The following is a 27,231-nucleotide window of genomic DNA, read 5'->3' on the forward strand; positions in this document are numbered from 1 at the left end:
TCAGGGCCTCACACTTGCTAGGCAGGCACTCTACAACTGATCCATGTCTCCAGCCCACAATCTGAAACTACTGCTTATCCAGACCATGTTCCCGGCATCTTGAACATGCTACCAATTCTCTAAACAAGGGTCTATTGTAAGCAGTGACTTCAGGGTCCTTCAGTGGACAGATGGGTCACTCTGAAGGAATCCCAGTGTCCTGACCCTAGATGTCCTATGTGGTCTTCCCTCCCTCCTTGAGTGGCCTTACCATAGCTCCCTCTTGACACGTGCAGTGGGGCTTGCTTGGCCACTTGCCTACTGCCCTTCTGCATGCCATGCCCATGGGCTCCCACACCAACTCAGAGCTTTCTACCCTGGAAAACACCCCAAAACAAATGTCCAAAGTCCTACCTCCCAATGAGACTTTCCTGTGGGTATCTGGATAGCTCACTGCACCCCAGTCAGCTCTAGCCAAGGACTGCTACAGACTCACTTGCAGGCAAATGCAGAAAGCTAGGTTCTATGGCCAGGACACATCCTATAGGTCAACTTCCCCCTGCATTAAACCAATGGTGTCCCATTCAGGCAGGACACCAGAGCCCTTAGCCAAAGGCTAGTAATTTAGGAAGACCACATGGAAGAGAAGAAAGGACAGGAGGGCTGGATCAAACTGCCCAGAGCCTCTTGAAACCATGCCCCATGGATTCCCCCACAAGGAGTAGGAGGAGCACACAGTAGGCTAGTACCCAGGCTGATGGGGTCCTGACATCTTCCACCACAGGCTGGACAGCAATTTGAGCTCAGGGTGGCTAGTCCTAGAGACACCATTCCAGAAGCAGGCAGTGGGGCTGGGAAGGTGGCTCAGTGGTAGAGCGCTTGCCTTGCATGCATGAGGCCCTGGGTTCCATTCCTCAGCACCACATAAGCAAAAAGAAAAAAGCCGGAAGTGGCACTGTGGCTCAAGTGGTAGAGCACTAGCCTTGACCTGAAGAGCTGAGGGACAGTGCCCAGACCCAGAGTTCAGGTCTCACGACTGGACCCCCCCCCCCCCAAAAAAAAAAAAAGAAGAAGCAGGCAGGACACAGCTAGATAACATCCAGCTGGTGGCTAGTGGCTTACAGCTGTAATCCTAGCTATAATACAGGAGCCTGAGATCTGAGGATTGCAGTTTGATGCCTGTCCAAGCAGGAATTTTGGAAAACACTGATCTTTAATTAACCACTAGAAAGCCAGAAGTGAAGCTTTGGCTCAAGTGGTAAGGTATAAAAGTGCTAACCCTGAGCAGAAAGCTAAGGGACAGAGCCTAAGCCCTGAGTCCAAGTCCCCAGTAAAGTCCAGCCCCTTGTCCCATTACTAGTTTGCTAAACACTAGGAGCGGGAGAGGTGCCTATAGAAATTTCCCAGCTGGAGAGGGCAGGAGGCCATAGAGCTGAGTTTAGATAAGTCCACTGTGTGTGTATGTGTGTGGAGGAGGGGAGGGAACAATCACCTTAGACACAGGGTCTGTCCTGTTCATGGCCAGTGTGCAACATATACAATGGCCAGAGAGAGAGAGAGAGAGAGAGCCCTTGTACTGGATGACAGAGACTCTTGCCTGTAATCCTAGCTACTCAGCAGGATCACATTTCTAAGCCAGGCAGTCAGGAAAGTCCATTAATCTCTTAGCTTCAATAAACTACCAAAAAGTAAAGGCTGTGGCTCAAGTGATAAGAGGGATAGATCGGCAAAAGAAGCTCAAGGATAGCATCCAGGCCCTGAGTTCAAGCCCCAGAGTCAACATACAAAAATTAAAAAACCATGAAAGAAAGTTGGTGAAACTTATTTCTAATTATTAACCAATAAGCCAGAAGTGTAGCTATGGCTTAAGTGGTAGTGCACCAGCACTGATCAAGAAAGCTCTGGCTGGGAATGTGACTTAGTGGTACAGTGCTTGCCTAGCATACATGAAGCCCTGGGTTCGGTTCCTCAGTACCACATCAAGAGAAAAAGCCAGAAGTGGTGCTATAGCTCAAGTGGTAGAGTGCTACCCTTGAGCAAAAGAAGCTCAAGGGCAGTGCCCAGGACCTGAGTTCAAGCCCCAAGGCAGGCAAAAAAAAAAAAAAACCCAGTGGCCAGGAACCAGTAGCTCCCACCTATAAAATCCTGGGGCTGGGGGTTTAGCCCAGTGGAAGGGCGCCCACTCGGCACGCATAAGGCCCTGGGTTCGGTCCTCAGCCCTGGGAAAAAAAAATCCTACCTACCCTGGTGGCTGAGATTTTAGGATTGAAGTTCAAAGCCAGCCTGAACAGAAAAGTTTGTGAGACTCTTATCTCCAATAAACTACCCAGAAAAGACTGGAAGTGGCACTGTGACTCAAGTGGTAGAGTGCTAGCCTTGAGCAAAGGAAGCTTAAGGACAGTGTCCAGGCCCTGAGTTCACGCCCAAGGTCTGGCAAAAACAAAACAAAGAAAAAGATCAGTACAAAGACCCTGAATTCAAACCCTGGCGCACATACAAAAATCTGTGGCCTGATGCTGACTGCCCCTTCCTGACCTCTGTCTGTCTATCTCTCCTCCCCTAAAGCCACAAAGCCCCTCGGGAGCTTGTACCTCAGAAAGATGGGATGTAACTAATGTCACTGGTTGAAAATGTGAAGCATAGTGTCACCAAATACTGAGAAGTTGGAAAATAGCCCAGGAAGTCCACCGTATGTGGCCTGAAGTAACAAAGTCCAAAAGCCATTAGGAATAGCCTAGATATTCTGACAACACAAAAACCAAAATCCTCTGGCTGAGCCCAAACAATTGCAGGCAACAAAGGCAAGAGACAAGTGAATATGAGAAAGCACCACGAGATGTGACTAGCAGCTCCTATTCTACCATAGAGAAGAAGTCATTAGGCAGAGGCCCAGGCCGGGCTAAGAGAAGAGGCCCAGGAGAGGACTGCAAATGGAAAGGCAGAGTTTCTACAGCAGGTCCCCAGCAGTAAGATGCTGTGTCCCCAAAACCACACACCTCTGGAAAAGCAGCAACACATAGACCAACCAGTGCTAGGCCAGCAGAGCATGGATGCTCCCAGGGACTGGTCTGGACAGTAGCACCCATTAACTGGGGTCTCCCAGATGGGGAGGGGCAGCGGCAACTCAAAACTCCAGGTGGGGCTGGCATCCTCTCTGGGCCAATGCATCTTGGCATAAGCTGGACAAGTGTTCACATGAACCAGAATGAGAGATGACTCATGCTCAAATGCACTCTCTGCGGAGCTTTCCCAATTGACCGCAGAGGCAAGAACTAAAGGACTCCAGCTGATGCCCTACACTGTGTGGTCCTGGAGCCTGGAGCAGAATGGGGCACTCCAGCTGGGCTGGCTCAGTGGCACTTTGTGAACCCAGCGGTGGGGCTGACAGCCGCCAAACTAATAAGCTGCGGGAGGTGGAGCTCCTGCAAGGGGGCGCTAGAGAACCGGGAGGCCTGAACTGGGCGGGGGCCGAGGCCACGTGACCGCGCCCCGAGCCAGGATGAGGGCGTGGTGGAAAGAGCAATGGTGGGACGGCGTCTCCCCTAAATCCCCTTCTCCTGAATTCCGTGGGGAGCACATCTTCCTGGACCTTCTAGAAGGCCTGAGTGATCCTTACCACCAGCCTTGTTAGGGAAGGGGAGGGGCGGGCGGACACCCCAAAGTTCCCGCGGCTGGGTCCCGGCGCATACCTGTCGGCTTCATGCCTCAGACACTGTATCTAGAGAGTCGGGACACCCTACTCCCAGGGTAAGAGGGCGTTGGCCACACTGTTCCCAGCACGGAGGCCCACGAAATTTGGGTCGGCCCACCTCCACTTCCGCCTCCCCGGGTGGAGAGAGCTTACTTCCCGGAAGCTGGGCCCGCACTCTTGCTCATCCGTGCTGGCTAACTCCACCAATACGGAAGCTCAGTCGAAGGAGAAGTCCCGCCCGTGCATGTGACAGACACTTACTCTGCCCAATGGAGTGCCCGCTGTCGCGTGGGCGGCCTGCTGCCGCTGCCGCGGGCTGCGCACCCCATGTTGCACAACCTAGTGTTTCTGCAAATGGCCTGCCAGTAGCCACACCCCGGCTGGCGCTGGGTGACGGGCGAGGGCTTCTCATGGTGGTGTAGCTGGAGCGCAACCACTGGCTCCAGAAGCACGGGTACACTTGATCCCACTGTGGCGCCCCTCAGCTTTCAGTAGCAGCTGGTGGTTCACCCCACTCCCCAGAGCCACCGAAGGATTCTGTTCGCCCCCCCCCCCCAAAGTTGCCAGAATCTCTTTCTGTCCCTTCGGAATAACTGCGATGTTGGCTGTCGAAAGTTCTAGGTTCCTTTTTGTAAGCAGACATTCAATTTATTGCTGTATGATTTCTGGGTCACGCATTGTCATGGTGTCCACACACACGTTAGAGGAGCATACTCCATCTGAGAATTGTGATTCTGCTTTGGCTCTCTTGCCTGCCTGCTTGCCTGCTTTCTCTTCTTTTCTTTTCCTTTCTCTTTCCTTCTTTCTTTCTTTCCTTCCTTCCTTACCTTTCCTTCCTTCCTTCTTTTCTCTCTCTTTCTCTCCTTCCCCCCCTCTTTCTTCCTTTCTACCAAACTGTATTCAGCTGTATTAAAGGTAGTTTTTATAAACAATCATAGTATTTCAGGCCAGACATGAGCAATCTTATATATATATATATATATATATAATATGCATATATATAAAATATTATATATATGTACACACTATACAACAACTCTCAGACTCCCTTCTTGTATGGACTGCCAAAATCAGAAAGCTGGTGTAAAACCCAATGAAACAGGGCACTGAGGGATCATGCCTATAATAGCTACTCAGGAGGCTGAGATCTGAGGATCATGGTTCAAAGCTGGGGCAGGAAAGTTCGTCAGACTCTTATCTCCAATTAACCACCAGAAAACTGGAAGTGGCACTGTGGCTCAAGTGGTAGAGCACTAACCTTGAGCTAAAAGAGCTGAGGGACAGTGCCCAGGCCCACAGTTCAAGCCCAGGACTGGCAAAAAAAAAAAAAGTAAAACAATTCAGCATGATTTTTGCCAGTCCTGGGGCTTGAACTCAGGGCCTGGGCACTATCGCTGCATTTCTTTTGCTCAAGGCTAGCACTCTACTACTTGAGCCACAGCATCACTCCTGGGTTTTCCTGTTTATGTGCTACTGAAGAATTGAACCCAGGGCATCATGCATGCTAGGCAAGCACTGTACCACTAAGCCACATTCACAGCCCCAATTTTTATAAAACTTGATTAAAAACTGTATCCCAAACTGTCCAGTCACCAGAACTACACAGTTATCAAAAATGCACACACTTTACTTGGCATCTAAAGTACCTTCAGCTTTCTGGGCCTGGTCTGTTTTGGCATCTCCATTTTTTGCGGGGTTATTCCCATCCTTGCCAGCACTGGCTTTCCCCTGCTTCCCTCAGGGTATCTTCTCTCCCTTCTTTGCAGGGGCATTTTTAGCCTTGGGCTCTGGCTTTGGAGGAGCAGTTTTAGCAGACAACCTGGTGGATCTTTTCTGTGGCTGGTTCAGCTTTGCTTTATCTCCGTTAGCCTTTAGTACCTTCAGCCTTTCCCTTGGGCATGATGGCAGTGGGAAGGAGATGCTGAGCTGAGCAAGGATGCAGTGGTGTGGGGCTTTCATCTTGGATCTGGGGTGGTTCTCACCTCTTCTTCACACTGCTTCTTGCTTTTTGTGTTGATGTTTGAGACAGGGTCTTCCCCTATAGCACTGGCTGGCTTGGAATATACTACTTCTGCCTGGGGCGTGTTCAGGTCCCAGGCAAACAGCCCCAAAGCCTGGCTCTGTTTCACCATTTTGATTTTACCTCTGTGTATGGTGTGAAGGAGGGTGATGGAAAGACACTAGGGCTTTTGAGACACATGGCGGGGGGCACCCAGCTCCTTCGGTCCCAGCCTTGGAGAGCCCTTGTCTCCAGATGGCTGGCTGATGCACAAAATGGCCTGGATCTGAGTCATATCCTGGAATAGTGGCTTGTGGGAACCCCCCAGTGGCTTCTGCCTGTGGCTGTAGCAGTGAGACTGCAGTGTCGGTGGTTTTCAGCAGCTGGCTTCACTGACAGTGGCTAAGAGAGCATCTGACTTTTTATTTCTGTCAGCAGCCCATGGCTCTCTTCAGCTGATTCACTTCATGAACGGTTTCCTTTTTCCTGCCCAGGGTCTTGGTGCCTTCACATGGGAGAAAAGCCCTACGGCTGAGCAGCACCCCGGCCCCTTGTGTGGTTGCTTGTCTTTTTGTGTTCACAGAGGCCTTTCCTCAAGGCTGGAGGAAAAGTGCCCTCCTTGATGCGCCTCTCACTGAGGCGCTCCGTGTCCCACGTAGCCAGGATTCGAGATGTGAACCACTAGCACCCAGCAAGAAGACCCAATTCTTCTTCTTTTAAATGTACTTTATTGTTATGATAAAGATGATGCACAGAGGGATTCTCATTACATGAGTCAGGTAATGAGTGCATTTCCTGTCGTACAGTCAAGAAGACCGGATTCTTAGTGCTGTTTTGTTCCAGAAAGCCTTGGCTATTATGCAGATGGGAGAGGTGGACTTGCCCCTGCTGCTGACAGGAAGGAACTGCTGCAGTGCCAGGGCTGAGGGCACAGGCTCTGGTACTTGCAGCCTCTCACCTCTGGGAAGTCCTTCCTGCTGGCGCATTATTCAGCAGCTCCTTGCACAGTGCCAGGGCTGGGGGCGGGGCTGGCAGTAAGGTCATGGGGTCTTAGAGGAGGAGAGTAGCCACTGAATTTCCTTGCGTAAACAGGGGGTCTAGTGGAAGGATGCCGGAGTGGCTTCTAAGCAGGTGAGTAGGGCAGAAAGGAGAGGAGCCAGGCCTGGCAGCAAGCAGAGCCAATAGGTGGAAAGCTGGCAATTCCCCTCTCCTCCCTGACTGGGACAGCAAGATTCCTGGGGCCTGTGTAGACAGGGTCCTTGCAGCCCCGTGTGCCAATCAGCCAAAGGTGCCAGTCTGCCCTCTGAGCAGCTGCACTGCTGAAGGTGGCAAAGAACCATTCGTGCCCCTTAATTCCCACAGCAGGTGCCCTTGCCCTGCACCGGGGACCGGGCCCTGGCACAGCCATCCTCTGCTTCAGGCAGCTGTGGGAATTTCAGGTCCACACCAAGAGTGGGCGGAGCCTGCTGGTGGAGAGAATTTGTGAGTGCTTGCTGCAGATTCCAAGGCAGGTGGGGCTGGGGTTTTCTGGTCAGCTGAGCCAGTGCTGACTAGGCAAGGAGTGTGGCTAGTGCCTCTCACACACCTAGAACGTGTCCTAGGCAGTGCTCCCAGTGGAGTCTGGGAGAAAGGAAGACAAATAATTATGACGCCTTGAGTTGCTTCATTTCATGCATACATAGTTACAGAGTCCCACCCTATCTTCAACCAACAAATAAAAGACAGAAGAAAAGAGAATGACAGAAATGTGACTAATTTTAAAATTTTTTTTTTTTTTTTGGGTCCAGTCCTGGGGCCTGAACTCTGGGCCTGGGTGCTGTCTCTCAGCTCTTCAGCTCAAGGATAGCACTCTACCACTTGAGCCACAGCACCACTTCTGGCTTTTTTCTTTTTGCTTATGTGGTGCTGAGGAATAGAACCCAGGGCCTCATGCACAGAAGGCAAGCGCTCTACCACTGAGCCACCTTCCTAGCCCCAATTTTAAAATTTTTCATGGTTCTGTTTCTTTTCTTTCTTTTTTTTTAAGAGTCTGGTTGTGGGGCCTGAACTCTGGGCCTGGGAGCTGTCCCTCAGCTCTTCAGCTCAAGGCTAGCACTCTACCCCTTGAGCCACAGCACCATTTCCGACTTTTTTTCCCTGTGGTGCTGAGGAATCGAACCCAGGGCCTCATGCATGCAAGGCAAGCGCTCTACCACTGAGCCACCTTCCCAGCCCAGTTCTGTCTCTAAAAGTGGTAGAGCACTAGCCTTGAGCAAAAGAGATCAGAGACAGTGCCCAGGCCCTGAGTTCAAGTCCCACGAGTGACAAAAAAAAAAAAAAGACTATGTATGGAGATGACATAAGAAACCTCAGTGAAGGATGGGAAGTTGGCTCAGTGGTAGAGCACTCGCCTTGCATGCTTAACGCCCTGGGTTCGATTCCTCAGCACCACATAAGTAGGAAAAAAAAAAGCCGGAGGTGGTGCTGTGACTCAAGTGGTAGAGTGCTAGCCTTGAGCTGAAGAGCTGAGGGACAGCACCCAGGCCAAGAGTTCAGGCCCCACAACCGGACCCAAAAAAAAAAAAAAAAAAGAAACCTCAGTGAAATCTGTTAAACAATACTGCCAAGCTGGGCGCCAGTGGCTCATGCCTTCAATCCTAGCTACTCAGGAAGCTGAGATCTGAGGATCAGGGTTCAAAGCCAGCCAGGACAGAAAATTAACCACCAGAAAACCGGAAGTGGCGCTGTGGCTCCAGTGGTAGATCACTCGCCTTGAGCTGAAGAGCTCAGGGACAGTATCCAGGCCTAGGGTTCAAGCCCCTTGACCAACAACAACAAAATTACTGCCACAGTGTAGGTCAGGTAAAGAGAGCAATAGAGCATGTTATACTTGAAAGCGGAGGATCCCACACAACCATCCCAGGGGACCATGCAGAGGCAGGCAGGTACAGGAGAAAAGATTATTACAAGGTTTATTAGAGGAGCCATATTTCCCCCAAGAGGGAGCACATGGCCTCTGTCCCCATCCAGGTAGCAGGAGGGGCTGAGGGATAGGAAGTGAGGTAGATGGTGTAAGGCCCATTCCTGGACGGCGAACAGACCCCGCCCAGTACCTGCGTTACCTAGGCAACTGGGACACCTGGAAGAGGTCACATCAGCATCCACTGAGGTCACATCTTAACCTGATGTGGCCACACCTTTCTCCCACCTGAACCCACTTCCCTTTACCTGGACACACCCTTTCCCGCCCCCTACCCTATATAGGGCCTAACCGGGGGCCAGATGCTCTCTCTTTTGCCAGCCGCGTGGACTGCCAACCTTGCCTGGTCCCATCAGGTCTACTGAATAAACCTACCCCTTACCTGAATACCACGTGCGAGCTGGTGCTGTTCTTACTCGGCTACCTCTTTTAAAACCCTAACAGATGGGAGTTCAGGTGGGTCTGGGTGGAGAGAAGGAGGCGCTCCAGGAATGGGAGGAGGGCCCAGGTGTGGATGGAGCTGAGGACCAAACATGACCATAATAGTAACAATACTCTTAAAAAAATAACACATGAGGCTGGGCACTAGGACTCATGACTGTAATCCTAGCTACTCAAGAGGATGAAAAGTGAAGATCATGATCCAAAGCCAGCCTGGACTGGGAAATCTGTGAGGCTCATCTTTCAACAACATACTATAAAATCTGGAAGTAGAGATTTGGCTCAAGTGGTGGAGTGGTATTTTTTTTGTCAGTCATGGGGCCTGAACTTTGGGCTTGGGTGCTTCCCTCAGCTCTTCAGCTCAAGGCTAGTGCCCTACCACTTGAGCCACAGTGCCACTTCTGGCTTTTTCTGCTTATGTGGTGCTGAGGAATCAAACCCAGGGCCTCAGGCATGCAAGGCAAGCACTCTACCACTGAGCCACCTTCCCAGCCCCTTGAGTAGTATTCTTGAGCAAAAGAAGCTCATAGTCAGCTCCCGTGTGTGTGTGTGTGTGTGTGTGTGTGTGTGTGTGTGTGTACACATACATGTATATTTAGAAATACACACATTAGGGCTGGGAAGGTGGCTCAGTGGTAGAGCGCTTGCCTTGCATGCCTGAGCCCTGAGTTCGATTCCTCAGCACCACATAAGAAAAAAGCCGGAAGTGGCACTGTGGCTCAAGTGGTAGAGCGTTAGCCTTGAGCTGAAGAGCTGAGGGACAGCGCCCAGGCCCAAAGTTCAGGCCCCACGACTGGACCCCCCCCCCAAAAAAAAAAGAAATATACACATTATATATATTTGCACACATGTAAAATAGGCGGGCTCTGTTGGCTCATATCTATAATCCTACTCACTCAGGCGGCTGAGATCTGAGGATCATGGTTTAAAGCCAGCGTAGACGGAATCTGTGAGGCTTGTCTCCAATTAACTACCAGAAAATGACATGGCACTGTGGCTCAAAGTGGTAGGGCGCTAGCCCTGGTCAACCACACTTAATGAAAGCTGGGTACTGGTCCCTCACACCTGTAATACTTGCTAGTTAGGAGGCTAGATCTCAGGATTGAAGCTTGAAGCCAGCCTGAGCAGCAAAGTCCTAGACACTCTTACCTCCAATTAACTACCAAAAAGTTGTAAGTGGAGCTAGGACTCAAGTGGTAGAGCACTAACCTTAAGCAGCAAAGCTTAGAGACATTGTCCAGGCCCTGAATTTAAGCCCCAGGACTGGTATCAAAACAAAATCAGGTAAAATGAAATGAAAAACAAATGAAATATACAATCACAAATATACTATTTCTGGGAGTCATGTACCTGACCTTTTTTTTTTTTTTTGTCAGTCGTGGGGCTTGATATCTGTGTCTGGGCTCTGTCCCTGAGCTCTTCAGCTACCACTTGAGCCACAGCACCACTTCCGGTTTTCTGGTGGCTTATTGGAGATAAGAGCCTCACAGACTTTACTGCCCCGGCTGGCTTTGAACCATGATCCTAAGATCTCAACCTCCTAAGAAGCTACAATTACAGGCGTGAGCCACCGGCGGTAGGCTAGAATCCACTTTTTCAAGTGTTTGTTTTTGATGGACAGATGTCATTTAAGATAACCTTGCTCAGTTGCTCAGTTTCCAAATCATAGTAATTATTTCGGGCAAGGAACTGGGTCAGTGGAAGAGAGCTGCTCTTTTACTGCAGCTTGCAAGTGTGAGGCTTAAATCCAAGAAGAAAACGCTGCTGTGTTTCTAATTGAGCTACTCAGTAATGCCGTGGCTGTCTCTGAATTCCTGACTGCCGCTTTCCATGTTTGGTTTCCCTGGTCTTTCCTGGTTGCCACAGCTGTGAGTGTATGCCACAAGTCTTCATAAGCATTCCCCAAAAAGAGCTGCGGCCATTTGCTAAACATAGGCCACACCTGTCAGAGGGCAAGGGAAGACACTCCACAGAAACCTCACCCCGCCCCCATAACGCAGGCGTGCAGTGGAAGCCACGCCCCCTACCAGGCGCCCGGAAGCTCCGCCCACCTTTCCTCAGAGCTTGCCCCGTGAATGTGCTGAGGGGGTGGTGTTGACGCGAAGCGAAGAACCGGTCAGTGGCATTTTGTGAACCGGTCTGGCGGGCCGGCCGGGTGGGGCTGAGAGCCGCCACACTAGGAAGCTGCAGAAGGTGGAGCTCCCGCCAGGGGGCGCTAGAGATCCGGTAGGCCGGAACTGGGGCGGGGCCCGGGGCCACATGACCGCGCCTCCCGCTTTCTGAAGCCACACCGCTATGGAAGAGGTAGTGCTTGTGGTTATGAGTCCCTTTTCCTCCCACTCCTCCAACTCTCCCCTGGGAAAGCTCTTCCCCCGCCTAGCTCGTGCCTAGTTGTGCCTACGAGGTCTCCAGGACTGTAATTCCCCATGGAGACTGGTTAGCCTTTTGTCTTTACGAAGGCGCACACTCCCCAGTCACCGGGAGATGGGAATATGGCATATGGTTGCTCATAAAAGGCTTTCAGTGCTCTTGGGTTAAGGAGAAGCTTTTGGGGTGGGTCGCCTGCTCCACGACTTCCTTGCTGACAAAGGAATGTGAGTGGGGATCTCATTCTTGGGCTTTCCTGCCAGGTTATATCGCCTGGAGGAAATCCTGGAGTACTTGTCCGTGTATTCAAGCTGGAGGACACCTACGCTGCGGCGGGGGTCCTGCCAGACTACTTTGCTTTCGTGTCATGAAATAAAGTTACGATAAAGCCTGTTAACAATTTTCTGTCCAAGATGGCCAGCCGGAAGCTGACTTTTTGAGTTGATGTGTCGAAACCCCATTGGCTAACAACCAGTCCGTTGACTGGTGCCTAGTCACCACCCCGTTTGGAGTCTGTAAGAAGCCCCTCCTTTACGCAGGCGCAGAGTGACAGTTTATCTATGGTCGAGTTCCATGATAGAGTGTCCACCCGCCCACTCGCTGAAACTCTATGGTCCTCGTGCTGGAAGATAGTCCGCCTATATAAGGAATGCGCAAGCGTGGGAGCGCCTCTTTTCCTCCGGCGCGGTGAGTACGCACGGCGGCTCGTGGTTGAATACCCTTGTCTTTTCTCTTTGGGGGGGTTTGAAACCTGCCTTCGTTTGCTACCCCAATCTTGTGTCGTTGCAGCCACTGAAGACTCTGGTGTCGCCATGGGTCGCCGCCCCGCCCGGTGGTGAGTAGGATCATTTTTATTTCACTGCTAGAGAAAGGGAGGGATAATTGCTTTTGGTCCCATACATGGCCATTGGGTGGAGCCTCCACACCGTGGCGGTCTGGTCCTGGGAACTGACTCCATGTTTTCCATGCTACTTCTGTTTGCCTTTGTTCATTGCTGATGCTATTCCTTTTCTTTAAAAGTTACTTTAAGGCGCTTCCCCGGTTTTGTTGTTTGGCGCCCAATTGGCTCACGAATGCATGGCGGCGCCAGTATTGGGGTGGGAGACGGGTTGCGTGCCGCGCGCCAGTCAGCAAGTTTTCCGCATTTGAGGGGCATGGTTTTCTGGGTCTTTTTGTGCCGAACCTGTTTTACTTCCGGACGTTGTGCCCTGCGGCCTCCGGACACGAAGGGCAACGGGAGAGAAGCGCTCGGTGCCGCCTCGGGCATGCTGCAGGGGGCGCCGGGTGCCTTTCTTGTTGCAGTTCTCTATCACGTGCTCGGAAGTCTCGAGTTGGCAACTCGTAGGGAACGTGGAGCGCACCGCGCTGGGGTGTGTTGGTGAAGGATTATATTTTACTTGACCTCGTTCAGATTCTTGTTAAAATTGTCAATGCAGTGGAAAACTTAAAGTAACAATGCCGAGAAAGCATAAAAGGCTCACTGGAGACCAGCTGTGTGTACTTGAGGGGCAGTTGTGGAGTTCAGTTTATCCAGTTTATCCACTATCTCTTGTTTTGTTTCCTTTGCAGTTACCGGTATTGTAAGAACAAGCCGTACCCAAAGTCTCGCTTTTGTCGAGGTGTCCCTGGTAAGCAGTAATACCTCCCACACCGGTTTGACCCTGCTTAGTCAGATGCCTTATGAACACTGCACATTTAGCCAACTTCTTTTTTCAGATGCCAAGATCCGCATCTTTGACCTGGGGCGGAAGAAGGCAAAAGTGGATGAGTTCCCACTTTGTGGGCACATGGTGTCAGATGAATATGAGCAGCTCTCCTCTGAAGGTGAGGTCGGCTTGGTTTTTGTGGGGATGAACACTATTAAGCATGACCCTCAATTTCCTGCCTTCCTCTTTGCTCCTAGCCCTGGAGGCTGCTCGTATTTGTGCCAACAAGTATATGGTAAAAAGTTGTGGCAAAGATGGCTTTCATATTCGAGTACGACTGCATCCTTTCCACGTCATTCGCATCAACAAGATGTTGTCTTGCGCTGGGGCTGACAGGTGAGCTGAGGCTTGGGCTTGAAATTTTCATCAGGGAGGAAGCTCAAAACGCTTTTGTGGTGACTTAAGACACAACTACACAAGAGCTGGCAAGCGCATGTCAGCAGAACTGGCTCCTCTAGATAACCAGCCAGAAAAAAATAGGGCTAAAGCTTAGCAGTTTCTGGGATAGAGATGGAGGAGGTCGGAGAGAGAGCTCCACTATGAGCATGATCATAACCATGCTCCAGCAAGCCTGGAGCTGGCAAGCTGTCTATAGCACTTTGTGGGGCCTCAACCATCACTTGGAATCCTCTGCAGCCAATTAAGCCGACCAGTTTCCTTTTCTCATGGGGACGTGGTGTGCACTGGTTGCAAACAGCAACCTCCTTGGTAGTGTATGCAGCCTGTTGCTTGTATGGGTTGCCCTAAGGGACCTTGGAGACAGTTTTCCAGTGTATTTTCATGACTCTGACTTTATACTGTCCCCCTACCTAGGCTCCAGACAGGTATGCGGGGTGCCTTTGGGAAACCCCAGGGCACTGTGGCCAGGGTTCACATTGGCCAGGTAATCATGTCCATCCGCACCAAGCTGCAGAATAAAGAACATGTAATTGAGGCCTTACGCAGGGCCAAGTTCAAGTTCCCTGGTCGTCAGAAGGTGAGTAGTACTACAAGCCCCATCTTACCTTTCTTTGCTTGTCCCTGTTCATCTCACCTTCGTCCTTTCCCATCTCCCTAGATCCACATCTCCAAGAAGTGGGGCTTTACCAAGTTCAACGCGGATGAGTTTGAAGACATGGTAGCTGAGAAGCGCCTCATCCCTGATGGCTGTGGAGTCAAATACATCCCGAATCGTGGTCCTCTGGATAAGTGGCGAGCCCTGCACTCATGAAGGCCTCCATCCACTGAGCTATATCACCCCCGTTCAATCATCCCCAATAAAACTTGCATTATGTCTAATATGTCTTGCCATCTGGTTCTTCATTGGGTGGCACTGGAGTTTGGACGCCAGTGGGTACTAGTGCTGGGATTTGAATTCAAGGTCTTACCAGCTAGTGGGGCATGTGCTCCATCAGTGCTAGCCAGAAGACTCGACTGTGTCTCTGGTGCTGCTGTCAGACTTTAGCCTATCTTTTTTTTTCCAGGTTATGGGGCTTGAACTCTGGGCCTGGGCATTGTCCCTCCGCTCAAGGCTAGCACTCTACCACTTGAGCTACAGCGCCACTTCCTCTAGTGGTTTATTGGACATAAGAGTCTCAGACTTTCCTGCCCGGGCTGCTTTGAACCGCGATCCTCAGATCTCAGCCTCCTGAGTAGTTAGGATGACAGGTGTGAGCCACCGGCGCCTATCTTATTTTCTAACGCCAAAGCAAAAACTCAGATTGAAGGGCTGTACTTGGGAGTAACCACAAGGGAGTCTAGGATTTGAGTTAAAAAAGCACGTGTTAGTCACATCTTGACCAGCAAGCCCTGGCCGTGTTAGGACTGGCTGAGAAGAGGTGACATCCTGAGGGACAGAATGCAGTGTGTGGGGCTTGACTGGCAGCCCTGCTTGCACAGCAGGATTCAGTGAGGCACAGTGGTAATCTACCACCTGAGTCACAACTCCACTTCCAGGTTTTGCTGATAGACTGCTTGGGTTAGCTTGGAGCCTCAGTCCTCAGATCTGAGCCTAGTAGTTAGCATTAAAGATGAGCCACTAGCATCCTGATCCCTTGCTGGTTTTTGTTTTTGTTTTGTTGGTCATGGGGCTTGGATTCTGGGCCTGGGTATTGTCCCTGAGCTCTTCAGCTCAAGGCTAGTGCTCTACCATTTGAGCCACAGCACCACTTAGAGTTTTCTGGTGGTTCATTGGAGATAGGTGTCTCACAGATTTGTAACTGGGCTGGCTTTGAACTTCAATCCTCAGGTCTCAGTCTCCTGTAGCGTGAGCCATTGGTGCCTGGCTCTCACTGGTTTTGAGCTGGTGTCTTGCTATGTTGCTAAGGCTGTTCTTGAACTCATTGCCTCAAGCAGTCCTACCTCAGACTCCCAAGTAGCTGGGCCTTCAGGCCACCACCCACAGCTATTTATTTAGTTCCAGTAATGGGGCTTGACTCAGGACCTTATGTTCTCATTTAGCTTTTTTGCCCAAGGCTGGAACTCTACCATTTGAGTCACACTCCCATTCCCAGGAGGAATTTCCATTTTCAGGATGGCTTTAAATTACAATCTCGCATCTCAGCTTCCTAAATAGTTAGGATGACAGGTGTAAGCCACTGGTGCCTGGCTCCAACTTTTTTTTTTATTAAGATATAATTCATAGTTGGATGCTGGTGGCTCACGCCTAATCCTAGCTACTCAGGGGGCTGACACATGAGGTTCTCTTGTTTATCTTTGCTGCTCAAGACTGCCGCTTTACCAGTTGAGCTACCACTTCTGGCTTTTTGCTGGTTACCTGGAGATAAGAGTTTCATAGAAGTTGGGTGCCGGTGGCTCATGCCTGTAACCTTAGTTAATAAAGAGGCTGAGATCTGAAGATCACAGTTCAAAGTCAGCCCAGGTAAGAAAGACCCTTGAGACTTATTTCCAATTAATCACCAGAAAGCCAGAAGTGGAGCTGTGGCTCAAAGTGGTAGAGCACTAGCCTTGAGCAAAAAAGCTCAGGGAAGTAGGAGAAAAATGAGGGAAGGGGTAATAAGTTTGACAAGAAAGGTATTTAATATCCTGAGTTTAAGCCCAAGTATTGGCGCGTGCATGTGCATGCGCGCACACGCACACCCCAAAGCACTAGTGGTTGAGTGCTTGCTTAGCATGCATGAAGCCCTGGGCCTCAGTACCACATAAACAGAAAAAGCCTGAAGTGGCACTGCCCCACCATTCTACTGTCTTTTTTTTCCCCCTTGGTTATTCTACTGTCTTGATTTTATCAGTAGCCTGGTAGAAGTGAAATGACAGTGTTTAACTTGTTATGACTCATTATTTTAATTTGTCAGTTGTGGGGCTTGAACTCAGCCTATATGCTGTCCTTGAGCTGTTTTGCTCAAGGGTATGGTTTTCTGGTGGTTAATCGGAGATATGCATCTCAAGGCAGCTGGGTGCTGGTGGCTCACATATATAATCCTAGCTACTCAGGAGGCTGAAATCTGAGGGTTGCAGTTCGAAGCCAGCCTGGGCAGAAAAATCCCCGTGAGACTCTTATCACCAATAAACTACTCAAAAAGGCAGAAGTGGTACAGTGGCTCAAGTCTTGAGCACAAAGAGGCTCAGGGACAGTACCCAGGCCCTGAGTTTGAGCCCTGGGACTGGCACAGACAAACAAGTTATGGATTTTCCTGCCTGGGCTGGCTTTGAACCATGATCCTCAGATCTCAGCCTCCTGAGTAGCTAGGATTACAGGTGCAAGCCACTGGTCAATGGCAGTCATTCTTTGAAACTGCTTAATTGGGCTGGAGCCATGGCTTAAGCAGTAGAGCATCTGCTTAACTAGCAGAAACCCAGAGACCTAACCCAGTATACAAAAAAAAAAAAAAAAAAGCTGCACATCATTCTTCCCCGGTCCCCCTTCCCCCTGCCCCAGAAACCTTGAATAGAGTAACCTCTGTGTATCTCTCCCCAGTTGGGATATGTTATCCTTAAGATAAAGTCCCAGTTTGGTGCCTGTGGCTCACGCCTGTAATCTCAGGTACTCAGGAGGCTGAGATCTGAGGGTCATGGTTCAAAGCCAGCCCAGGTAGTGGCACTGTGGCTCAAGTGGTAGAGCATTAGCCTTGAGCACACAGGAGCTCAAGGACAGCACCCAGGCCCAGAGTTCAGGCCCCACGACCGACAAAAAGAAAAAAAAAAAAAAGAATTGAACATGGAAGTCTCACACACTTTCCGCCTTGGGCTGCTTGGAGCCATAATCCTTAGATCTTAGCCTCTTGAGTTGCTGGGACTACAGGTGTGCTACAGGTGTGAGTCACTGGTGCTAGGCCCAGATTTCATACTTGAGGGGAAAACGAAAAAATTGTTTCCAGATTCCAGGGGGCCGTCCTGAGAGCCAACCCCCGTGGGCCAGTGAACAGGCTCTGGCTCCTCCCCCCGTGGCGGACCCAGCGGGCGGGCTTAAGTCTGGGAACAGACGCCCTGCCCGCCCACCGTCCATCCCAGGCCCCGCCTTTCCCGGACCGTGTGGGAAGATGTTCCAGCCGGCCCGCAGCGTGAGTCACGGAGCAATCCTTTAATGAGCAGAAGGACAGCGTCGACATGGAACCGGCGCAGAGGGAATCCAGATGTGTGCACCTCAGCTCCACCTCTGGCGTCCCTTGGGTGGAGGAGTAAGGCAGCTCTTAGCAGGGAATTGGCCCTGTTCGGGCACAGGAGGTCCTCGATTGCCAGCACCTACCTTGACTTCACGTTCTTAGGCATTGCATCCAGCATTGGGTCGGTGAAGACCTAAAGCAAGGGACAGTCGGCGCTGTGTGGGCGGTGGGATCCGTCCACTCAAGTCCTGACTGGATGAATGGTTACACCAGAACAGCGTTCCTGTTGGTCATCTTGAAAATATTTTGCAGCTGTGCGCCTGTGGCTCACGCCTGTAATCCTAGCTACTCAGGAGGCTGAGATCTGAAGATCGCGGTTCAAAGCCAGCCCGGGGGACCAGGAAATCGGAAGTGGCGCTGTGGCTCAAGTGGTAGAGCGCTAGCCTTGAGCTGAAAAGCTCAGGGACAGCGCCCTTGCCCAAAGCTCAGGCCCCATGACCGACAAAAAAAAAAAAAAAAAGACTCCTATCTCCAATTAACCACCAAAATTCTGAAAGTGTAGCTGTGGCTCAAATGGTTGAGTGCTAGCCTTGACCAAAAAAGCTCAGGAACAGTGCCCAGGTCCTGAGTTCAAGCCCCAGGATCAGCACAAAAAGAAAAAGGAAAAAAATTTATAGAGGATGGCTTTATTGTATTTTTCTTGTCAGTTGTGGGGCTTGAACTCTGGGCCTGGGCGCTGTCTCTCAGCTCTTCAGCTCAAGGCTAGCACTCTACCACTTGAGCCACAGCGCCACTTCCGGCTTTTTTCTTTTTGCTTACGTGGTGCTGAGGAATCGAACGAGCGACAAAAAAAAAGGATGGATGACAAATATGGTTTGGAACTAGTCTTAGCATTTGACAGGATTGTGATAGTATAAAATGCCATGTGTTGATGTAAAATATATCACATATGTAGAAAAAGCTTACTGTATCACTATATGTTATACATTGTATGTACTATCACATATTACATTCTGCATTGCATATATGCATCATATGGTACACGCATGCAGTAGTATAAGATTGCACGTTTATAATTATGTAAAATTACATAATGTAATACATATGAATTGTCCATGTTGCCTATATTATGTAATAATACTAAAATATCATAAATGGTTCATCCTATGTTGTGGGAATATTCCCTCAATAAAAAGATGTGATCACACCAGCTGTTGTACTGCGCGGCCCTTGTCACCTCAAAGAATAGAACTAAGGACTTGCCAGAGTGGGGCGGGGCGGGACCGGATCCGCCTCCACTGCCGTCAAGCGGCGCGATTTGCGACAAGCGGCCGGGAGCCTGGCGTGGTCCCCTTGGCTTGCTTTCCGGCGGGTGTGAGATCCAGGCGCCTTTACCATCCCGTTTCCAGCTTGGTGCCGCTCCGACTGCAGGTCTGGCATCTGGCCCCGGAGACGGCTGCTGTGTGGGGAGACAGCGGAGCTAGGCGGATGTTGACACACGAGGTGACCTTGGTGTAGTCTTCCGTGGTGTCGAGCAACGGCCCCGGTTCGTGCGCGGGCCTGTTCAAGGTCCTCTTTTGAGTGGCTGAGGACACAGCTAGGTCGGTGCGAGTGGCTGCGCTGTGGCGGGAGCACCCGAACGCGCGGGGGGGGCCGGAGGAGATGCCCCTCCACGTGAAATGGCCATTCCCCGCCGTGCCGCCGCTCACCTGGACCCTGGCCAGCAGCGTCGTCATGGGCCTGGTGGGCACGTACAGCTGCTTCTGGACCAGTGAGTGAGCCAGAGACTACAGCAGGGTCTGGCACGGATCCCTGCCCCCCCCTACTCCTGGCCAAAATTGGGGGGACTGGGTTTGGGGAAATTGGGAGGACGTAGCCTGGCAGAGGCAAACTTTGGGCCAGGGTAGAGTAAATGGAAACCCACAGCACCCCTCCTTTCTTCCCAGAGTATATGAACCACCTCACCGTCCACAACAAGGAAGTGCTCTATGAGCTCATCGAAAACCGAGGCCCTGCCACCCCCCTCATCACCGTCTCCAATCACCAGTCCTGCATGGATGACCCGCATCTCTGGGGTAACTGGGTTAGACTGCTTGGCACAGGGAGGCACGGAAAGAAGCCAGATGGGCCAATAGAAAAAGAATAAATTCGCTTCTTCCTGGGGTCTTTGCATAGTCCTGGCACTTGTGATTCTGCAGTGCCTCAGGGATGGAAACTTGGTTTGTGGAGAGGAGCTCAGAAAATTGGAAGGAATGTGCAAATAGCCACACGGCTTTTTTATTTTTTTCCTTCTCATTTTACTCTTATGCCACTGGAACTCTGTTCTCTAAGTTGTTGGGTGCCCTACACAGTCTTGGGAACAGTTTGTGGGAGGGAGAGGATACTCGCAGGACAGGGTATCATGTCAAAGATGTTCACACAGCTAGGAGCTGTGTGACTTGCAGTCTGGTTCCAGCACTGTACTTGGGTTTGTACCCCTCAACCAGCCCCATTTAGGAGCCTGCTTGCCTCACCTAGAAATTCCTGTTTATTTATTTATTTTTAATTTAGTACTGAGGGATGAACTCAAGGCCACTCAGTTGTTGGGCACTTACTCTAGCCCTAAGCCATGCCTCCAGCCCTAGAAATGCCAATTTTGCTGATTTTGTGCATGGTTACTTGGTTCAGGTCATCAGATGGCTGGGTGACCCATCAGAGAGAAGGGTGCCCACTGCTGAAAGGAGGGAGGGGTCAGACTGTCTATACTACAGCTCATGGGAAGCCACTTGGTCGTATTGGAGCCTAGATGAGAAGAATCTGTGCATTGCCACAGGTGGACACGGGGAGGAAAGGAAGGAAGCCCTGGAGCTGTCCAGTAGCCTGGACCAGGGTGGTCACAGTGACATTGATGGAGAGGCTTAGAAGAATGGGCATGGTTAAAATATATCAGGGGGTGGTTGCTGGTGACTCACACTTGTAATCCTAGCTACTCAGAAGGCTGAGATCTGAGGGCTGGGAAGGTGGCTCAGTGGTAGAGCACTTGCCTTGCATGCCTGAGGCCCTGGGTTCGATTCCTCAGCACCACATAAGCAAAAAGAAAAAAGCCGGAAGTGGCGCTGTGGCTCAAGTGGTAGAGTGCTAGCCTTGAGCTGAAGAGCTGAGGGACAGCACTCAGGCCCAGAGTTCAGGCCCCACGACTGGACCCCCCCCCCCAAAAAAAAAAAAGAAGGCTGAGATCTGAGGATCACAGTTTGAAGCTGGGGTAGTAAAGTCCGTGAGACTCTTATCTCCAATTAATCACAGAAAAAGCCGGAAGTAGAGCTGTGGTGAGTAGCCAGGATTACAGGTGTGAGCCACCAGTTGCTGGCACTGTGCCCAGGAGGAAAGTCTGGAGACTCTTATCTCCAATCAACCACCCACAAACTGGAAGTGGAGTTGCCTCTCAAAGTGGTAGAGTGATAGCCTTGAGCACAAAAGTTCAGGCACAGTGCCCAGGTCCTGAGTTCAAGCCCCATGTTTATTTCAGGGAAATAAACAGATTTGGGGATAAGTAAGCTGTGGAGGTTAGGGGAAACTTGAGGTTTCAACTCAAAGCTCTAGGAGATGCTATGTTAGCTTGTAGAAAATGTTGCTGCCCTTCACCCACATTCCTTGAAATAGGGTAACAAAAGGATTCTCAGTGAAGACAAGGTGAGTTGGAGCGTAAAGCCTTTCTTCTCCTCTAGGGATCCTGAAACTCCGCCATATCTGGAACCTGAAGTTGATGCGTTGGTGAGGAGAAATGGGCCCCTTGAGTTGCCCACATGTCTGCCCAGATTTGCCCTTGTCCTCCTCTGCCCAGGAGAGGGCATCCAGCAGTCCAGGCAGGGTATGGGGCGGGGCCCCGCAGGCCCTTCATCTGGGTCTGTGCATGCTGATGTTGGTGGGCATCGTGCTGGGGGTGGGCAAGGAGCAGTGAGTCTGTGGGAAGGGATGACTGAGGCTGTCTGTTTTAGGACCCCAGCAGCTGCAGACATCTGCTTCACTAAGGAGCTACATTCCCACTTCTTCAGCTTGGGCAAGTGTGTGCCCGTGTGCCGAGGTGAGCTGCTTCTCTGGGAGCAACTTCTAAGGGTTATCAGGCCTCCCTTGGGATAAGGAGGCTGGCGGCCAGTGCCTCTGTCCTCGAGGGACCCCTGCAAGACAATATGGAAGCCATAACATGGCAGCAGAAATATCAGGGGCTGCTTAGAGGAGATATGGTGCATAGGAGGTATCTGTTCTCTACAGCTGCTTGTATGTGCTTGGAGCTGAGGTGTGCAAATTCAAGGAGGCATCATCCAAGGCCTCTTCAGGAAGTTGATACAGGTTCACTGATGGCAGAGAGTGCATATGTGTCTGTGTCTGTGTGTGCGCATGCGCGCACGTGTGCGTGTACATGCGCACGTGTGCCAGTCCTGGGGCTTGAACTCAAGGCCTAGGTACTGTCCTTGAGCTTCTTTTGCTCAAGGCTAGCAGTCTACCACTTGAGCCACAGCACCACTTCCAGCTTTTTCTGTTTATGTGGTACTGAGGAATCAAACCCAGGGCTGCATGCATGCAGGGCAAGCACTCTACCACTGAGCCACATTCCTAGCCCTCCATTTTTCTTTATACATAAGACTTTGTAATACATTTAAGTAATGGAGTGATTTCACATAAGCTACAAAAGGAGTAAAAATAGCATTTTTAGCATTTAGCAAAAGCTAAAAAGTATGAAATGCTGCTCCAAAGGCACATTATTTTCCATCCTCATCTCAAGCTCGATAGCTAGGTTGCCTAAGTGGATTTAGATAAAGAGGGAATAGCCCCTATGATGACTTCTGAGATCTGTTTGTATATTATGACCTCAAGAATGAAAACTGAACTACTCAGGAGGAGCTCAAGGACAGTACCTAGGCTCTGAGTTCAAGCTCCAGGACCAGCAAAGAAAAAAAAAAAAGAATGGGAACTGCTATATTTCTATACCTTGAGAAAAGTTCAGTAGGTAATCACTCTTCATCTCTACTCCTGAGTAAGCTGCAGGCCAGGTACCTGTTTAGATTGGGTTGAGCTTCCTGGAATCCTAAACTTTCCAAAGAATAGGTCTTTCAGAGAACAGATTAAGAATCCATTTCTAGGCCAAATGCCAATGGCTCACACCTGTCATCCTAGTTGCTCATGAGGCTGAGATCTGAGGATCACAGTTCAAAGTCAGCCCAGACAGAAAAATCAATTAACTGCATAACTGTCTGCTCAAATGGTAGAACACTAGCCTTGAGCAAAAAAGGGCTCAGGGACAGCACTCAGACAATGAGTTCAAGCCCCAGGACCAGCTATACACACATACAACACACACACACACACACACACACACACACATTTCTAGCTGGGCATGGTAATCCTACTTGGCAGGCAGAGATAGAGAGGATAGTAATTTGAGGTCAGCTCAGGCACAAAAATAGACATTGAGAGACTCCATCTTAACCAACTTAGAAAAAAAATGCTGGGTGTGGTGATATGCATCTGTCTCCTCAGCTATATGGAAAGGGTATACAGGATGATCGCAGCAGATCCTTCTCACAGGGGCACCAGAGTGAGGCCCTGGCCTCCAGCATCATTCCTCTTGCTGGCCCCTCCCTTTTGAGGCTTCCCTGAAAACAAAAACCTCTCTGAAGTATTTTTGGGCTAGAGTAAACCATCAAGCACTTAGGAAAAAAATCTTGTAGACAAGCCGGGCGCTGGTGGCTCACGCCTGTAATCCTAGCTACTCAGGAGGCTGAGATCTGAGGATCGCGGTTCAAAGCCAGCCCGGGCAGGAAAGACCGTGAGACTCCTATCTCCAATAAACCACCAGAAAACCGGAAGTGGCGGTGTAGCTCAAGTGGTAGAGCACTCGCCTTGAGCTGAAGAGCTGAGGGACAGCGCCCAGGCCCAGAGTTCAAGCCCCATGACCGACAAAAAAAAAAAACAAACACACAAAAAAAACAAACAAAAATCTTGTAGACAACAAAACCTCCAACAGAGTCTGTTTCACTTTTCTTTCCTTTTTTTTTTTTTTTGGTTGGCTGTGGAGCTTGAACTTGGGGCCTGGGCACTATCCAGGAGCCAGTTTTGCTCAAGGCTAGTGCTCTACCACTTTGAGCTACCGTTCCACTTCTGGCTTTTTCTGGGTAGCTAACTGGAGATAAGACTCTCATGGACTTTCCTGCCTGGGCTGGCTTAGAACTGTGATCCTCAGATCTTAGTCTCCTGAGTAGCTAGGATTACAGGTGTGAGCCACTGGTGTCTGACAAGGCTATTTTACTTTGAGAGGAGGAGAATATTGAACAAAGGTGTGAATGAATGGTGTGGTGGGAGAGATGAGCAAGTCTGACAAGGGGAATTTAGGGCGGAGTCCCCCAGGTGTGAGCTTCAGGGAGAGGAGCTGGTTTTGTGTGGAGAGTGTTGAAGGCAGGCTCCTCTTCCCCAGAAAATGGAGACTGAAGGGAACAGACCTTTTTCTGCAGGAGATGGAGTGTACCAGAAGGGGATGGACTTCATTTTAGAGAAGCTCAACCATGGGGACTGGGTCCACATCTTCCCAGAAGGTCAGTGGGGCTGGCTGGCTGGAGGCCTGGGTGTGCCTGAGCGTGGCTCCCAAGCTCCCCTTGTGCGCTCTCTCTAGGGAAAGTGAACATGAGTTCCGAGTTCCTGCGCTTCAAGTGGGGTGAGTGCCGTGGCCGCGCCTCTGGCTGGGTGTGTGGGGCAGGTGATGAGTCCACTGTGCGAGCTTTCACTTGGGAGCAGCAGGGGAAAGCACTGCACGGGGGCTGTGAGGGAAGTGTGGCCTGGCTCATGACACTGCCTTGCCTCTCCCCCGGACAGGAATTGGACGCCTGATTGCCGAGTGTCACCTAAACCCCATCATCCTGCCGCTGTGGCATGTTGGTGAGCCTTCCCTTGGTGGTGTCTGAGGTGGCAGAGAGAGGGCAACTGGGGTGGAGGACCTAGGACTCCCTGTGGCCCCTGGCTGCCCTGTTCCCCTTAGTGACTGGCCTCCTGTCTACCACGCTGCAGGAATGAATGATGTCCTTCCCAATAGCCCACCCTACTTCCCCCGCTTTGGCCAGGTGAGTAGATCTGCTGACCCCTGTCTGTCTCTGTCTGCTGGGCCGCCTGCTGTCTCTTCTGAGCCATACTCCAGAGGCCAGATGTGGGAGGAGCTGAGCTTTAGCCACAATAGAGGAACTGAGGGGAGCCTAGATAGGAATTTCCTGGCACCAAGAGGTTTACCATGGTAACAGAAAACCAGGCCTGGGTAGGGATAGGCTGCGGGGTTGGAATGGTGCAAATCAGATATGACAAGTGCCAGGACTGGGATTGTGTTGGGCTGTGCGTGCGTGTCTGTGTCTTTGTGTGTGTGTGTGTGTGTGTGTGTGTGTGTGTGTGTGTGTGTGCGCACCAGTTTTAAGGCTTGAACTCCAGGCCTGGGCAATGTTGCTGAGCTTTTTTTTGTTCAGGGCTAGCACACTCTACCACATGAGCCACAGATCTACTTCAGGCTTTTTGCTGGTTCATTGGAATAAAGAGTCTCACAGTCTTCACTGCTGGGGCTGGCTTTGAGCCATGATCCTCAGATCTCAGCCTCCTACGTAGCTAGGATTACAGGAGTGAGACACCAGTGCCCAGCTCTACCTGCGTATTTTAAGGAGGGAAAGAGGCCTAGGGGAGCACATAATATGTCAGAGTAGGACTTGGCTCTGGCTCCCCAGCTTGCTTGGGCTGGGACTGGGGACAGTTCCTTGCTCCTTGTCACCTTCGGCGGCCGGCCTCCCCACAGAAAATCACCGTGCTGATCGGGAAGCCCTTCAGTGCACTGCCTGTGCTCGAGCGGCTCCGGGCAGAGAACAAGTCAGCTGTGAGTGTCCTCCTTGTAGCTGTCCTCAGCCCTCCCACCCCTCAGCCTCCCAGGGCACCTTGGCCAAGGTCCCTGAGGGGTACAGGGCAGCCCCGTCCTCATCCTTAGGTGGAGATGCGCAAAGCTCTGACAGACTTCATTCAAGAGGAATTCCAACGCTTGAAGACACAGGCCGAGCAGCTCCATCACCACTTCCAGCCTGGGAGATAGGCGTTGTCCCACTCAGTCTGGCTGTGGAATCCTCAGCTCCAAGAAGTGGCTGTGTCCTCTAAGGCATGGGAAGAGGCAGAGCTTGGACCTCAGTACCAGCCTGGTTGGCTCTCAGCGCCACCATTGGCTTTTTTGCCTTGCATGAACCTGGGGCTGGAGGATGGATGCTGCTTTTAGCTAAGATGCGGGTTTTAGGCAGATTGGCTCCTAACCACTACTGGATGCTCTCTTCTGCTTGGTGAGCATCTAGCTCCTCTGTGGTTCTTTAGTTAAAGGAGGGCTCGACTCTTCCTCACACTTGTCCAAGAAGGCAAGAAGAGGCTTAGGCAGGGGCCTCCTTCCTTCTTGCCTTCCCACTTCCTCTCCTGGGGTTGGCGGGGAGTGAAGGAGGCAGGTGAGCAATGAGTAGGGTGGGGGAGGTGGGGCCTGGCTAGGACTATGGCCCAAGGGCCATAAGGCCCCTAGGCCTGGCTCCCACCTGCCTACCCTTGCCAGTGGAAGAGCTGCTCATTACTTCCTCAGGGATGGCTGTCAGCCATGTCTTCTTTCTGCCTGAGCTTCCCCCACTGCAGAGCCTGTCTTTAGGCAAGGCCTGTCCTTGGGTCACCTGCAGACAGGAAGAAAAGTTCTCGGCCAGAAGTCAAGCCCAGCCGAGCAGAGCCTGCAGCAAGGGCCTAAGAGCTGGCCACTCATCGCCGTGCTGGGGCCCGCCCACTTTTCTATCCTTTCTGTCTTGGTACCTCTCATGTCCTGGAGTCTAGATTTTCATGTTTTTTAAAACAATAAAGCATCTATGTTGTGCCATTGTACCTTTGGCCTTTCTGTAGGGATGGGACGTGACCCACTGGACCAGAAAGGAGGATTCATCCCAGTTCCAGTGGCTCACACCTATAACTCTAGCTACTCAAGAGGCTGAGATCTGAGCATCTTGGTTTGAAACTAGCCTGAGTAGGAAAGTCCATGAAACTCTTATTGCCAATTAATCACAGAAAAAGATGGAAGTGGTGCTGTGATTAAGTGGTAGAGTTCTAGCCTTGAGCAAAAGGAGCTCAGGGACAGTGCCCAGGCCAAGTTCAAGCCCAGTACTGGTACACATGCGCATACACACACACACACAGAAAGAAAGAAAGAAAAATAAAGCTAATTAGATCAAGCTGGTGGGGCCACATTTAGGAGACCCTAAGTGTGAATTGACTCCATAATACCGAGGTCACTTTAAGGAGGTAGAAGGGTTTGGAAGTTCCAGAGAGTGTCCAGCTAAGAACATCTAGTACTGTGATTTTTTTTTTTTTTTGGTCGTGGGGCTTGAACTCTGGGCCTGGGTGCTGTCCCTCAGCTCTTCAGCTCAAGGCAAGCACTCTACCACTTGAGCCACAATGCCGTTTCTGGTTTTCTGAGTGGTTCATTGGAGATAAGAGAATCGTGGACTTTCCTGCCCAGGCTGGCTTTGAACTGCCATCCT

At 50.9% G+C, this 27,231-nt stretch overlaps 2 protein-coding genes, 1 non-coding gene and 1 pseudogene across 4 annotated transcripts; 3 read left to right on the forward strand and 1 right to left on the reverse strand.

Moving 5' to 3' along the window:
- Positions 1 to 5,296: 5,296 nt before the first annotated feature.
- LOC122096998 lies at positions 5,297 to 5,570 on the reverse strand (annotated as a pseudogene).
- Positions 5,571 to 12,162: 6,592 nt separating this feature from the next.
- Rpl10 (ribosomal protein L10) lies at positions 12,163 to 14,420 on the forward strand. Of its 2 annotated transcripts, XM_042667470.1 has the most exons (6): positions 12,164 to 12,271; positions 13,006 to 13,064; positions 13,153 to 13,260; positions 13,340 to 13,478; positions 13,956 to 14,118; positions 14,200 to 14,420. In XM_042667470.1, exons 1-6 carry the CDS (start codon positions 12,249 to 12,251, stop codon positions 14,350 to 14,352), a joined length of 645 nt encoding a protein of 214 aa, XP_042523404.1. In that variant the 5' UTR covers positions 12,164 to 12,248; the 3' UTR covers positions 14,353 to 14,420. The 2 variants fall into 2 exon arrangements, with proteins under 2 accessions (XP_042523405.1, XP_042523404.1); XM_042667471.1 differs by lacking the exon at positions 14,200 to 14,420 and having other exon boundaries at positions 12,163 to 12,271; positions 13,967 to 14,060.
- Positions 13,773 to 13,907, forward strand: LOC122097084. Its single transcript, XR_006145465.1, has one exon. It is a non-coding gene; the product is annotated as a small nucleolar RNA SNORA70 (small nucleolar RNA).
- Positions 14,421 to 19,006: 4,586 nt separating the features above from the next.
- On the forward strand, positions 19,007 to 26,693 carry Tafazzin (tafazzin, phospholipid-lysophospholipid transacylase). Its single transcript, XM_042667472.1, has 11 exons — positions 19,007 to 19,454; positions 19,630 to 19,758; positions 21,388 to 21,433; positions 21,658 to 21,743; positions 24,169 to 24,249; positions 24,327 to 24,368; positions 24,527 to 24,589; positions 24,719 to 24,771; positions 25,482 to 25,559; positions 25,668 to 25,792; positions 26,681 to 26,693. Exons 1-10 carry the CDS (start codon positions 19,346 to 19,348, stop codon positions 25,767 to 25,769), a joined length of 789 nt encoding a protein of 262 aa, XP_042523406.1. The 5' UTR covers positions 19,007 to 19,345; the 3' UTR covers positions 25,770 to 25,792; positions 26,681 to 26,693.
- The last annotated feature ends 538 nt before the right edge of the window (positions 26,694 to 27,231 follow it).

The sequence above is a fragment of the Dipodomys spectabilis genome, unplaced genomic scaffold (genome assembly GCF_019054845.1).
Source record: "Dipodomys spectabilis isolate Male_0828 unplaced genomic scaffold, ASM1905484v1 ptg000411l, whole genome shotgun sequence".
NCBI lineage: Eukaryota > Metazoa > Chordata > Mammalia > Rodentia > Heteromyidae > Dipodomys > Dipodomys spectabilis.